The sequence below is a fragment of the Silurus meridionalis genome, chromosome 2, assembly GCF_014805685.1.
Source record: "Silurus meridionalis isolate SWU-2019-XX chromosome 2, ASM1480568v1, whole genome shotgun sequence".
NCBI classification, from domain to species: Eukaryota; Metazoa; Chordata; class Actinopteri; order Siluriformes; family Siluridae; genus Silurus; species Silurus meridionalis.
Window position 1 is genome coordinate 8493018 of NC_060885.1, and position 15670 is coordinate 8508687.

The following is a 15670-nucleotide window of genomic DNA, read 5'->3' on the forward strand; positions in this document are numbered from 1 at the left end:
GAAGTATGTGAGGGTTAGAAATGAGTTTATAAGAAGGACAGCACATGTACAGTAAGACGTTCAGAAACAAGTTGAGGGAGGCGCGATTAAGATGGTCTGGACATGTTGAAGAAGAAGAAGAAGAAGAAGAAGAAGAAGAAGAAGAAGAAAAGAGCATAGATGTATTTTAGACAATTTCATAGCTCAAAAATAAATGAGGGTTCTTGAGGAAAGATCCAAGTATAAAATAGCAGTTGATACAGCAAAAGCAAACAACTTGACTAAAAAACATTAGTACAGACAAACATTATACCTTGCATTAAAATGAGTGCAATGAAAACTGTGAAAGGTGAATGAATTCAGGTTCAACTGCTTTGTGTATGCAATTATTCTTTTCTTAATTTTCTGTGCCACCTTTTTATATTTTAAGAAAAAACAATTATTTTAATATAATATATTGTATATTTTTATTATAATTGTGTATTAATTTGTGTTAGTTATGACCACACAGCTATAAAAAACATTATTTCATATTGAAAAATAACAATTATTAGACACATAAACCAATGTATGATTGATAAATATGGCAAACAATTACATGTAAAATATGCATGTAAAATAAATACAGTAACAACACGGTTACTCTAATATTCAGGACCCCACATTGTCCAATTAGGACACTTCACAAACCAAGAGGGGACTGTGATGGATGAGCTGATGGAAGTGAAAGAGGTTAAAAATAATAAGTCTGAAATGAAACATTAAAAAAAATGCTTAAATGTCCTGTCCTATATTCAAAGCCCTGCCCATCCCTCATTTATTGTTGTGCTATGAAATTGTCTATATTACATTTATGCTGAACATGTTCATTCTGTGGCAGCTGCTCTAGGGCGGATCTATGAAACTCCTTAAATCTTACAAAAGAGCATCAACCTGTTTGTAGAGCCAAACTGGACTGACAGATTTTATGAACAAAGATATTTCTTTTTTGGTTTGCCATAGTTGGCACCTGGTTGCCATCTGGCTTGTGTATATCGGATTTCTAGGCCATTTTTAAAAAAATCACTTTTTAAGAATTAATTTTGAACACACACAACACCAATAAGTACATTTTAGTAACAGATGCTTTCAATGGCAGTGGATGACCTGGAAATGACCAGAAAATCGCCTGTTGGGAAGTCAAAAGTTGAACTGCAGTATTTAGCAAAACATTTAAATCATTTAACAGACACCATTATTTCACTTAAATTAAACTTACTGTTTAGTTGCCTTAAAATTAAAATCTCATATTAGTCTAAATGTGGTAAGTCAAGTCTAAGAACACCATTGCCACTGTTAAGAAGAAATTTGTACACCAACAAACACGTTTAATGGCAGTGGCAGGAGATTTGGGGCTGGTGGGATTTATGGATTTATGATACGATTTCTTTATATGATACAGATTTGTGGTATTTTTTTTATTTTATAGCTGTGTAGTCAACTAACGCTAATGAATACACAATTGTATAAAAAAATATATATTATATTAAATTTTCATTTTCTTAAAATATAAAATGGCAATACATAGGAAATTTAAGAAAGTAATTATTGCAGACACAAAGCCTTTATGATCTGCTTATTCTTATCTGTATTATCTAATAATAAGATATTAGATAAAGAGCAATAAAATTGGCTTGACGAATTGCCTGTTCTGTTCATTTAAAAATTATTTTTTTAAACTAGATTTTAAAAACAACCTAGAAATCCTAGATAAAAGGCCATATGGCACACCAACTATGTCCATACTGAAAGTTATTCTTATTTAATTAATGTTATCTTTAATTCGAGTTTTGCTGTACAAACAGAACCAGGTTAACTATAAGGAGGGCCGAGTCTCAAAAATCCATCCCAAAATAAACATGCACAGCATAGATGATTTAGAAACACTTTTATGTTTTAGAACAAATGAGGGTGTGTCATGATCTGAGTATATTAACACTAGCTGCTATAGTAACATCAAATAAATACCCCATACAACTTCACAACAAAACACTACAGCACAGAGAAGCATTATATCTCCCCATTAAATTGAGTGCAATGGAAACTGAGGCAGGTGAGTCGAATTAAACCTTTTACCAGGAAGTTATTTAGTCTGAACAATGCTTTGGTTTTAAATTGGCTCAAATGGATTTTAAATTCTAAGTCAATGCTATATTAACTTGGTACAGCATATTCTCAGAAAAGACCTAAGAAAAATCCAAATACATTGAAAACAATACTAATAAGACATGACATTTACTCTTTTATAACAAACATTATCAATGATTGTAAATATTACTGTGTATTTGTATAGTGTATTCTAATTTGTGCTAGTTATAACTATACAGCTTTAAACTTTTTGTTTTATTTATTTTCCTTTGAAGTGTAATAGGATGCAAAACCAATATAAAATATAAAGACTAATTTATTAAAAAGAATATATGACTGAAAAGATGTAAAACAAGGAAATAAACATCTAGCTAGACTTTGCATGAAATGTTCACATTAATCACATCAATCTCTGTAAATTCACTTTAAATTTTAGATATGGCATATATTGCAAAATGCAAAAAATAGTATGGGCTTGAGAAAAAAAGAGATCTGCTGAGGTCTACTGTAATGCAGATACAAAAGGTTATATACTAGCTCTGGCTTTCTCAAGTGCATCCTATTATTTACTATTTTATTTTTGTATTAGATGCTGAGTTAATTTTGCACATATAATTAATGATAAAGCTATGAGATACGAATTTATAAACCATAACAATCTGTAAATGTTACATTTGTAATGTTTCAATGTATTTTATTTTAAATTATTTAGTCAAAAATGTGCTCTGATTAAAAGTCATATGTTACATTATTTTAAAGAGCAATATTTTTTAATTAAACTCTTGGATTTAAAAATAATAATTTTACAAAATAAAACATTTCTTGTGTTAATTATATTGACTTCAAAGTGCAAGAGTATAATTATAACCCATAACATAAATTTTATCTGTGCCATAATTATATAACTCAAAAAGAGGCCTGACTGCTTTTTATCTTGAGCTAAAACTGTTCAAGATAAAGACTCAAATTGAAACCAAGGTTAAAAAAAAAAAAAAAAAAAAAAAACGACACGTAACTGAGACTTGCCTCTGTTTTGCAAAACTCCACCCAAGTGTAACTATTTTATAATTTGTGAATAGTACATATGTACATATGACTTGTCCTGTGGGAAGGAAACCACTGAAAGGCATGCTTCTGAAGCCTGCAAACAACAGCTGGACCGGGCAGAGTAGGTAGGAGAAAGGGGCAAGCCTGTCTCCAAACCTTCTGCAAGGAAAAATGAACTCCCTTCTCGTAGAGTGCCTGCCGGGAGCGGAGCGATTGCATGGGCATGCGAGTGCAGTGCTGGCAATCGGCTCCCTCGAGAAATATCGTGATCCAATCCCACAAGCCACAAAAAGGCTGTTTTATACTTCCTGTTAGTGACAGCCTGCCTTCAATTTTGACTGATTACACTCATTATTCAGAGCATGAACGACGCAGTCGCATTCCCAAAGCGTTCTGACACATCTCGAGTTCCTGAAAGGGAACTATTATAGCATTTAAAACCATTATAACATTGATCTTGCTTTTCTGGTGAGTGGATTTACTTTAAGTCCTTTGACTTTATTTCTAGGATATGTAATAGCCCCTGATAATTACAACAGACATAGGAATGTACGGTAGTTAAAATACACTGTACAGTTGTGTTCAAAATTATTCAACCCCCAATGCTGTAAATGGTTTTAGGGAATTTAGTGTACATTTGTAATTGTATTCAGAATGAAATCCTACAAGGACTTCTTAAAGAACCATATGCAACTAAAATGACATCAATTAGTTTTGTAATACAGTAGTAAATGTTTCTTTTGTGAATTCTTCATTGACATAATTATTCAACCCCTTAAAGACTACCACTCTGAAGAACAGAGGTTCAATGAAGTGTTTTCAATCAGGTATTGAAAACACCTGTGGATATCAGGGAGCAGCAATAAAGCCTAATAAGCACCAATTAGGCAGCTTTAAAATGACTGTGATACTCAGCTCCTTCTAGACATTTACTGGTGTGGTTACAAACATGGTGAGGTCAAGAGAATGGTCCAGGAAGACAAGAGAACAGGTGATTACTCTTCACAGGAAGGGCAATGGCTATAAGAAGATTGCAAAGATGTTAAACATACCAAGAGACACCATAGGAAGCATCATTCGCAAATTCAAGGCAAAGGGCACTGTTGAAACGCTACCTGGTCGTGGCAGAAAGAAGATGCTGACTTCGACTGCTGTGCGCTACCTGAAGCGTAGAGTGGAGAAAAGTCCCGTGTGACTGCTGAGGAACTGAGAAAAGATTTGTCAGATGTGGGTACTGAAGTTTCTGCTCAGACAATACGGCGCACCCTGCGTAATGAAGGCCTCCATGCCAGAACTCCCAGGCGCACCCCCTTGCTGTCCCCAAAGAATAAGAAGAGTCGACTGCAGTATGCCAAAAGTCATGTGGACAAACCACAGAAGTTTTGGGATAGTGTTCTGTGGACTGATGAAACAAAATTAGAACTGTTTGGGCCCATGGATCAACGCTATGTTTGGAGGAGGAAGAACAAGGCCTATGAAGAAAAGAACACCTTGCCTACTCGGAAGCATGGCGGGGGGTCAATCATGCTTTGGGGCTGTTTTGCTTCTGCAGGTACTGGGAAGCTTCAGCGTGTGCAAGGTACCATGAATTCTCTTCAGTACCAGGAGATATTGGATGACAATGTGATGCAGTCCGTCACAAACCTGAGGCTTGGAAGGCGTTGGACCTTTCAACAGGACAATGATCCCAAGCATACCTCCAAGTCCACTAGAGCATGGTTGCAGATTAAAGGATGGAACAATTTGAAGTGGCCATCGCAGTCACCAGACTTAAATCCGATTGAGAACCTCTGGTGGGACTTAAAGAAAGCAGTTGCAGTGCGCAAGCCTAAGAATGTGACTGAACTGGAGGCTTTTGCCCATGATGAATGGGCGAAGATACCCGTAGATCGCTGCAAGACACTTGTGTCAAGCTATGCTTCACGTTTAAAAGCTGTTATAACTGTAAAAGGATGTTGTACTAAGTACTAAGATTGAATGTCACTTGGGGGTTGAATAAAACTGATAATGATGTGAGCTCAGAAAAGACATTTGTGGTTATTTCATTATAAATGTTATGTTATATTTGTCTGACCTACACGTGCCTCTTTGATTTAATTGTAAGCAGGATGACTGAATGATCATAATCAATGTCAAACCGACCAAAACAATCAATTTCAGTGGGGGTTGAATAATTTTGAACACAACTGTATATTAAATTTAAAAAAGTTAATATACAAAATAAATTCTTATGCAAAAAGAAAAAGGTTAAAGGGCATTGTCATGCCTTATGCACAATGCATGTAAAATAAATATAGGAGTAATGGTGTACTTGTCCTTTAACAGTGCAGAGGGAGCAGGACAATGCCAAAGAACTGAGGATCATGCTGGTGGGAAAGACTGGAGTTGGGAAGAGTGCTGTAGGAAACACTATCCTGGGAATAAAAGCATTCAGATCTGATTTGTCTAGCTCATCTTTGACCTCAGACTGTAAAAAAGTTAAAGTTGACAAAAATGGCAGAAAGATTGCTGTAATAGATACTCCAGGGCTTTTTGACACCGATATTCCAAATGAGACAATTGTAAAAAGGATCAAAACATGCATAATCCAGTGTGCACCGGGACCTCATGTCTTTTTGGTGGTTTTCCAGCTCGGAAGAGTTACACCAGAAGAGAAAGAGACAATGGAGATAATCAAGGAAATTTTTGGTGAAGCCTCCTCACAGTACATTATGGTGCTTTTCACACATGGAGACAGGCTGACAAAAAGCAAAAAGACAATTCATGAATATGTTAGAGAAAATCCTCAGCTGATTAATTTTATACAAACCACTAGTGGACGATATTATGTATTTAACAATGAAGTCAATGACCCTATGCAGGTTAGTATGCTGCTTGAACAGATAGAACAGCTGATTACAAAAAATGGTTTAAGTCACTACACAAATGAAATGCTGCAGATGGCTGAAAGAGCAATTGAAGAAGAACAGTTAAGAATACAAAGAGTAACTCAAATGAATGCTGAGCAAGCAAGGGAGCAAGCAGAAAGGAACCAAATCTCTACTGGTTTTGGAGTAGTTACTGCAGTTGTAGGTCTTATTGTTGCTGCAGCACGCCGAGCATATTGCACGATACAATGATTTATTATTGATTAAATCTGAAATGAAGTAGACTGGACAAGGGTTTTTTGTTCCGTAAGGATATCTATGTGTAGGTTTTCAGTTTCTATAAATAAAGCATCATTTATAGTAAAACAAATGTTTTTCGAGGTTACGGTTTCTTCTGTTTTGATCGATAAATAATAAAAATGTAGATAATATGGTGTTGAAATTTATAATAAATGCCATAAAAGATCTTAAACCTAGATATTTTCAATTTCTCACCTGCATACAGCTCTACACCAAATCACAATTAAAATGTAATAGACAATAATGTACAGTAATTCCTCTTTGATATATTTGTTGTCAAACTCAATAAATCATTACATAAAGTGAAACAATGTAGTGTGTTTTTCCTTTTATAGATTGAACACAATTTCTGCAGTGCCAGTAGTTTGTAGTTTACCTTTATATCAGGGGTGTCAAACTCAATTGCATAGGGGGCCATAACTCAAAGCACACTTTAGGTCACAGGCCGAACAGGATAAACATTTATTGAACACACTAAAACAATGTTTTTTTAAACATAAATATAATTAAAAACAGACAGGAATATTATTCCAGAATAAATCAATTTGTACTTTAAATAACTTAAAATATTTTGCTCTCCATAAAAATATCTTCCTTCAAACACCAGACGTCTCACACCTTCATGCAGCTCTTCAGAAACTCTCCCTCAGTAAATAACCGGCTGATGTGACTCTGATTTCTCCTGTTTTCACACCAGCTTCACTTTGTGATTTTGCTCTGGTGAAAAACGTCTGCTGAAATATCAGATTCTTCTTTAATTCTTCTACTTTCTGTATCTTCTGCTCTGCATTCAGGTTTTTCAGCTACTCCTGATGTTTTGTCTCGTCGTTCCATCTTAGATAAAATTCCTTAATTACAGCCACATTCGCTCCACTAATAACACACACGTGTTTACCGCCAGTGTCAGTAAACATATACTCAGAATCCCATCGGTTTTGAAAGGCTCTGTTTTCAGAATCAGCTTTTCTCTTCCCTATTGTGAGGGGCTTCACAATAACTTTACAATAAGGTTAAATACATCAACAGAAGCTCGACTTGATTGACGCTGGAATGTTCCAAGGTAGTCTAGCGTTCGGTAAGGCAGCTGAAGCACTGCATTATGGGATCTTTAGTTTGTGTTATCAGCGCTTCATATCGCCGGGCAATTAATAACAATAATAATAGATCTGTATAAAATAATCTTGCGGGCCAGATGTAATTGTATATCAGGTCAGATGTGGCCCACGGGCCTTAAGTTTGACACGTGATTTATATGATGTACTATATTTAAAAAAAGCATTTGAGTATTTCAAGGCCTTTTTAGGAGCCAAGGAGCATCTGCGGCTGGTGCTGCTCGGGCTTCAGGGTGTGGGGAAGAGTACAGCAGGAAACACCATCCTGGGCAGTGAAGCGTTTCAGTCAGACATCAGCTCCAGTGCTCTGACACTGCAAACTGAATACAGGGAGGGTCTGGTATGTGGGAGACGTGTGTCGGTGGTGGACACTCCAGGTCTCTTTAACAGCAGACTCTCTGATACAGAGATGAAGCAGGAGATGGACAAAGCTGTGACTCTCTGCCATCCAGGACCCCATGCCTTTCTCATCATTATTCAGCTGGGACGCTTCACAGAGCAAGAGAGGAAAGTGATGGATGAGCTGGTTAAAATGTGGGGCTCAAATATGAATCCCTACTGCATGGTGCTTTTTACTTATGGGGATAAACTGAAGAACAAAACAATAGATCAGTTTGTGAAAGAAGACAAGAACTTGTTGAAACTGATTGGGAAATGTTCAGGACAGTACCATGTGTTCAATAATGCTGAAACAGAAAATAAAGCTCAGGTCAGTGATTTATTGAAGAAAATAGACAATATGATCAAGAGAAGGAAAAAACAGCCATTTTATGTAAAGAGTGCAAAACATGTGCAATATCCATGGACAACAACAATCTTCTGCATTATGCTGCCAATTGTAGCATTATTAGCATATAAAATGATGTATGCTAAATGGCAAGTACCAGCAGAGTCACTATCACAGTTAGCCTCAGTAGAGAATGTTATCCCAGCAGAGCCACTATTACAGTCATTGTCAGAAGAGAAAGTTGTCCTTAAAAAGGTCACAGAGTCAATTCCTGACCAACCTGAAGATATTTCGACTACAAGTGCACAATTTTGGCAAATGCTACATGGATTGCATTTCAACTGGAAAGGGCTGATTCCTATAAGTATAGGGTTAGGGACAGGCTTGTGGATCCTTAGAAAATTATGTAAATAACTTATGCGGTGTACTGACAAGGAATCTATAAAAGATAAGAAGATAATCAGTAATTGATGGTGGGTCAAAAATTATTACCCACATTTTCTTTTTAGCAACTCTTTATTATAACCTCATTGATTTATATGTTGATTTATAAGCTTTGAAATGCTAGTATACTTTTAAATCTGTGTGTTCTGCTTCCGTTTCGATTGTTTACTCTAAGATGATTGAATTCTGTTGTTTATTTAATTTTTAGATGTCTATTCTATATTTGAATGTCTATTTCAAAACCAGTGGCATAAAATATAATTGTAATGAACCTTTAATGATTGTTGTACAAAGGATTCATATGAAAAAATAAAATATGTTCCACTTTAAAGTGTGTTTTTGTAATTGTTCATATCTCAAATTGTCAAAACCACAAAAATTTGCGTTCTATTTCGTGTGAGCAATAACACTCTCTTTTTTTTTTTTAAACAGTGCATGAGCAACACAAATCCCATGAAGATCTTCGGATTGTTCTTTTGGGAAAAACTGGTGTTGGGAAAAGTTCAGCTGGAAACAACATTCTGGCTGAAGAGGCCTTTAAATATGACATATCAGCAGCATCTGTGACCAAAGAATGCTGTAAGAACATCAAACAAGTAAATGGAAGGAAAATCGCAGTGATTGATACACCAGGGCTGTTTGATCTAAGTTTTACTCTAGAGGAGACGGTCAATAGGATTAAGTTCTGTATACCTCTCTCTGCTCCTGGCCCACATGTCTTCCTGTTTGTGGTTCACCCAAGTAGATTCACTCAGGAAGACAAGAAGACAGTGGAGATCTTTCTGAATATATTTGGGGAAGATGCCATCAAGCACACCATAATCCTGTTCACATATGGAGACAAACTTGGTAAAAGAAACATGAAAGAGTTTGTTAGTCAAAACTCAAATCTCGCAGAGTTCTTCAGAATGTGTGGCCAGAGATACCAGATTTTTAATGAGGTGAGGGATCAAACACAAGTGGTTCAACTACTAGAAACAATTGACAACATGGTGTCAAAAAATGGAGGAAAATATTATACCAATGAAATGCTGCTGAAGGCAGAACAAGCGATTGAAGAAGAGAAACAGCGAATTCTAAAAGAAAATGAAGAGCAGAGATGTAGGCAGTTTAAGGCTCTGAAGCTGGAAGCTCTGTCTGAAGCATATATCGAGCTCCAGGAAAAGCACCAGAGACAAGCCAGAGAGCAGGCAGAAAAGAGTAATAAATTTATTGCCATAATCACACAGGTTCTCTGGACACTTCTTGAGAATTTCATTACAAAGAGATTAGACAATGCAAAAAAACTCTAATCTCCATTCATATGTGTAACTATTTAGTAGAGCTGTTACATTATTTCTGTTTTGCTAACTTTATTATCATTATCAAAACTATCAATATTAATGCTTAATATTAATCTACTTTTACATGAGCAGCATTTGGCATAATATGGACATTTATATATATGTATTTTCTCTCTCTCTCCCTCTCTCACACACACACACACACACACTCTGTCTCTCTAACAAAAATAATGTCATTGAATAATCTCTGTAGCTGTAATTTTGATTATTTTTTTGTATGTAAATAAAAAGTGTAAGAATTAAACAAGAATGTTATTTAAAATGCTTAATTTGAATGCCGTATTTTTAATATACCTTTCAGGGTATATGAAACACAGATCACATAAGGGTGAGTTTTGTGTCATATAAAGTAATGGAAAGATCGGATCATTTTAGTGACTTGGTCCTATTCTTCAAAATGAATTAATACCTTTTTGAGTCATTTAGTTTATTTCGTCTTTTTGATCAGAAATAATATAAAATGTTTCATTTTCATTAAACAAATGCCCCAACACGTGTACATACATGTACTTTAACTATAGTTCCAATAATTTATATATGTATATATAACTGCATAGCATATATGGGAGTTATGTGATAAAAGAACGAACGACTAGAACCAGAGTACTAATGAAATGACCTACTCAATTATTTTCCTGTGTAATGCACAGCATCAGTGGGAGTCACATGATAAAAGAATGAACAACTTGGACAAAAAGAGTCCAATTCTGTTTCCTGTACATAACCTACAAAGATTTTGTGATGCTTTGAACAAATCACTTTTGAGACCACTCATTCTTTTGAGTCACATTGAAGACTCATTCAAAATTAATGAATCACTCTTGTACAACCCATCACTAGCCATAAACCATAATAATCTTCTAGATATTACAGTTTGCCTTAATTCTCCTTGGCCATTAATCATGTGGGTCTGTGACTTTACCAAAAGAAATGCTATAATAAAATGTAGTAGTAACTGAATGGTAATAAAATACCTGATTAACATAGTTTTCATACTAGACTTTTGAGTTTATGTCAATGTCCTGAACACTATTCGGAAAGAAACAGACATGCACTGGCTTTTCAGATGCCAGAACAGGTTGTAGCACAGCAGTTAAGCATGTTTTTAAAACAATTTTATAATGTGTTTTAAGAATATACAGGTGTGAAATATACAAATACATTAAATGTATCAACACATTCCTTTTTTATCTATTATAAAAATTAACACACAGTATGTTTGTAATATCATTAAAAATTGTAAAAACACAAAGATCATTGATCATGTTAAATGTAAGTAAATGTAACTAATAAAGTAAAAACAGGAAAGAAAAAAAAAAACAATTATAAAAAGTAAACATGTGAATTGTCAGTCAATCTTGAATCCTAACGAAAAGTAATAACTAAAATAAAAAGTAAATATGTAAATTGTCAGTCAATAGGGTCTAACAGTGGTAAAACATCAAGAAAAGTGGTCCAAATAGTCAAACTTTGTGGGGTTTTGCCTACTAGAATACAATCATTTTTCAGGAATACTATAGGACACAAGCTCATTAATCCATAGTTCTTTCTGGGAGGGTTTCCTATTTACAGTTTTAAGTGTAGGTTTATTGGTTTTTTTATATATTGCTGCAGTTCCTGCAATCAAATTAAAATACTTTTATTTTAATTATCCAAACTTCAGCATCAAAATCAATTACTTGATATTTCAGAAATTATTGCTATTACATACTTTCAAAAAGCTTTTAAAAAACATTTTACATCTTTGACACATAGCCAGGAAGTTTGGTGGATACAGTACAGTTTGTAGTTGTGCAGCTGTATTTTGGACGAATAGCATGGTGATATTTAAATTTATGAAAAATTATTTTCAGTTTAGATATCTTTATTTCCTTGTTTTCATACTGCTCTACACATGATGTTACATATCTAAGTAAATAATATGTAAATCATGTTCTAGGTTTAAAATAGTCTATTCAAGTAATATTATCTGCATGATCTTCAAAGCAGAGACTACAGTCTCTGGTAACACCAAGTATTTATCTGCTGCATATAACGTAACTAAAAAAGCCATTCAGTGTTACTCCAAAATATTCATACTCCAAAGTAAACTATTTATTCATGAATTTTATAATCTAATCTAACCTAATAAACACAGTTTATTGTTAGAATTAAGTAAGAGAAACATACTCTTATGAGAATATAGTGATCTATGGTATCAAAAGCTACACAGAGAATTAACATAAGCAAGAAGACATAACTTTAAACGTTAAACAACACATTGTTTTGAGCAACACCAGGGTGCAAAGCATCTCTGAAATGGGCCACAGAGAGGGCCTGAAGATACCCTACACTCTTGAGAGAGGAGATGGCCAAGAGGAACACATTCTTAACTGTGAGAAACCTAAAAGGCACCACAGTCAATGGCTCAAAAGGGAGGCTCTGACAGAGCCTCCAAAACAATGGCCAAGTCCCACGCAAGCACTGTAGATCATACCACAGAGAAAACGTGTCACCAATGGCTTCTTACCCAGTGACTACCCCGTGAGGGGGCATGACAGGCTGCAATGGCGGACACGTAAACCTTTAGGATGGAAGGAGCCAACTCTTTGGCAAACTGTTCTTGAGGGAATTCCAGCACTGGGCTGACAGGGCAGTTAACTGGAACTAAGTTGTGGTGTTCACACCATGTTGTGAACAGGGGGAACCTTGCTGTGTACAGTGAGAGAGTAATGTGAGACAGGAACCCGGGATCTCTACACACAACTAAGGCACGTAGGGCTCGCTGTGTGACCTCGATCCTACGGAGTGGATTTCCTCTCTGAGGGAACCCTCAGGCCCTGAGCCAACACTGGGGTCTCATGTGCAGGAGGCCAAGTGGGACCACATTGGATGCTGCTGCCATTAGACTTACAGTGAGTGACTGGCCTTCTCTCACAAGAGGCGAGCCAAGTAAGGCTTAACCCAGGACCTGGATACCTCGGTAGGCAGACCCAGGCATGGATGCACTGATGCAGGTTGTAGGAAGCGTTTATCGAGCTTACTGGATGGGCAAGTTTTCTGATGATCAGTCGGCCACTTGATGTCAAGATTAGCAATGGCCCGGGTTACTACCTTCAATAGCTCCTTGAAAAGGACTGACTGAGGGGTGTATCTGAGGGCTCGCTGACATCTATCCCCTGCCCCTCCTCAGAGGAGGAGAGGCAGAGCTGTGCGCTCTCATCACAAAGGGAAGAAACTGCCAAATGGCGTACTTCCAAACCTTGCAAGAAAACGCTGGACCCAGCAGGTGAGGAAGGAATCTTTAAATCTTGGCTAAAAGATGTATTTGTTTAGATAAGCTTTTTGTTAATTGTCTCAATAGGTAGACATGCGAATCTGGTGGGTTCAATGGTATAAAGAGTTTGGCAAACTTTTATGCTACTTTCATTGTTCATTCTGGTTTGTTGATGAGAACAAGTCCAACAATTTTAGGGCCAATTTAAGGTCCACAAGTGACATTCAAGTTTGCAACCTTGTCAGCTTCACCAAGACATACCAGCCTGAGTGTGCCTGATGACAAACAGCTCATGCTCATGCATTGTTATTTTCAAATGCTCTTACACATTAAAAATGGGACTCCTGACCATCCAATGTCATCTTTTCTACGTTTTCTGGGAGTTTACCTCATTTAAAGTCAGTTCTTTTATATTCTAGCTCAGTTGTACAAAAACACTTTATCTGCATCATCCAGAACATCCTGACAAAAAGCATCACAGCCTTTTTTTATGAACAGGCCATTTAGTGAGTGGTGCAATCAGCTGCTCATGCCATTAGCACTGACCTCCATGACCTGCAGACAGTCCAAAGCAAGTGGGCTGGACACACTTAAGTACCTTAGCTATATGAACAAAGTACTAGCAGGTCATTTTGGCTTTCAATAAACAAACTTTATATTAAATAGATATAAAAAAATGGGAAATGGAACTTATTTGAATGCTTGCTTTTTATTATTATAAATTGTACAGTTCTTTAAGATAAAAAAACGTAGTTATATGTAAAGTAATACACTATACATATAATTGTGCAGTGCTAGTTATTTGTTCTAGCTATTAGTACCACAGTAATTGTAAACTGCAATGTTGGTGTATATTGGAAAGTTGAACTGTGGCAATCTCTAGGCAATGAAAGACAATACTCAGCTATGGAACAGAGATGACTGGCTTCTGCAAATTATTAAAAAATAAATTAATGATATTAATTAAGATGGATGTTAATTAACAACAGTTTATTTGTGAAATGAATTCAGGAGTAATGCTGTATTTTATCGTTTTCAGCAGTGTTGAGGAAGCTGGAGAATACTAGCGAAATGAGGATTGTGCTGATGGGAAGCACTGGAGTGGGACAGAGTGCTGCAGTAAGCACTATACTGGGAAAAGAAGCATTCAAATTTGGATTGTCTAGCTCATATGTTAGTGTGAGAAATGCACAAATAAATGAAAGGAAGATTGCAGTAATAGATACTCCAGGATTTTTTAATACTAACATTACAAATGATGAAATCATGGAAAAGATCAAGACATCCATAGCCCTGTGTGCACCGGGGCCTCACGTGTCTATACCATACTACCAGAACACCTTTTCCACAAAATAACTAAGGCATATAAAAAAAAAAAAACATTATATTGCAGAAAACACACTGATCAAAATTTGAGAACAACAATGACTGTAGCATGGAAAAAGATTACAACAAAATTTTCTGAAGGTTACAACAGTCATCAATTAGTAGGAAGTGTCTAGGCCTCTGCTCTGAATGACTTCAGCACATCTGCGGCCACAGGACAGCACTAGTCTCTCACACTGCTCTGGTGTGATTTTGGTCCACTCTTCTTCCAGTCTCCTCCACAGTTCGGTGACTGTAGTGGGTTTTTTGGCCATAACTTTGTCGCCAAGGATTTTCCAGAGGTTCTCTATTGGGTTGAGATCAGGACTCTGGGCAGGCCATGTCATTATTTCAATGTGACCAGTTCTCCTCTGTCCACACAACATGCTCCTCAGCAAAGCTTAGTCTAGCCTTTTGATTCTTTCTGCTAATGAGAGGTTTGGTCACTGCAGAGTGGGCTTTCAGTCATAATGCTCTTAAACGTCTAAACACTGTATGATGAGACAGATCCTTACCCTGTTCAGCGCTGAACTGGTGAGTAATTCCAGCTGCAGTGTGGAAACGATTGCCCATTGAGATCCTCCGCAGTATCCTGTCCTCTCTTGTATTTGTCTTCCGTGGACGACCAGCCCTCTTGGCAGACATGAATGAGTTTGTGATGTTGTAAAGATTCAATATTCTTGAAATCAAAACTCTTGAAATTCTTGAAACTCTTGCTGCCGGAGGCTTTCAGTCACTTTAGAACAGCCCACCATCTTGCAGAGAGGTTTGACAGATAATCAAGCAAATTAGCACCAGGTTACCAGATAACCAATAACTGGGCGGTATCTGAAAGTGTTCTCTAATTTTGATCAGTGTGTTTTCTGCAAAATAATGTTTTTTTTTTAAATGCCTTAGTTATTTTGTGGAAAAGGTGTTCTGGTAGCATGGTATAGACAGGACAAAAACTCCTTCAACTGTTGAGCAGTGAAGATGACATTATTTCAAAATTGTTCAATTGTTAATAAATTGTTCTCTAATTTTGATCGCCAGTGTGTGTGTGTGTGTGTGTGTGTGTGTGTGTGTGTGTGTGTGTGTATATATATATATATATATATATATAT

The 15670-nt window shown here is 36.3% G+C and overlaps 1 protein-coding gene across 2 annotated transcripts; it reads left to right on the forward strand.

Moving 5' to 3' along the window:
* The first annotated feature begins 1883 nt into the window (after positions 1-1883).
* Positions 1884-10072, forward strand: LOC124395406 (GTPase IMAP family member 9-like). Of its 2 annotated transcripts, none has more exons than XM_046863860.1 (2): positions 1884-2071; positions 7624-8863. In XM_046863860.1, the coding sequence occupies exons 1-2, from the start codon at positions 1924-1926 to the stop codon at positions 8571-8573; spliced, it is 1098 nt and encodes a 365-aa protein (XP_046719816.1). In that variant the 5' UTR covers positions 1884-1923; the 3' UTR covers positions 8574-8863. The 2 variants fall into 2 exon arrangements, with proteins under 2 accessions (XP_046719816.1, XP_046719825.1); XM_046863869.1 differs by lacking the exon at positions 7624-8863 and adding an exon at positions 9036-10072 and having other exon boundaries at positions 1889-2071.
* Positions 10073-15670: the final 5598 nt, after the last annotated feature.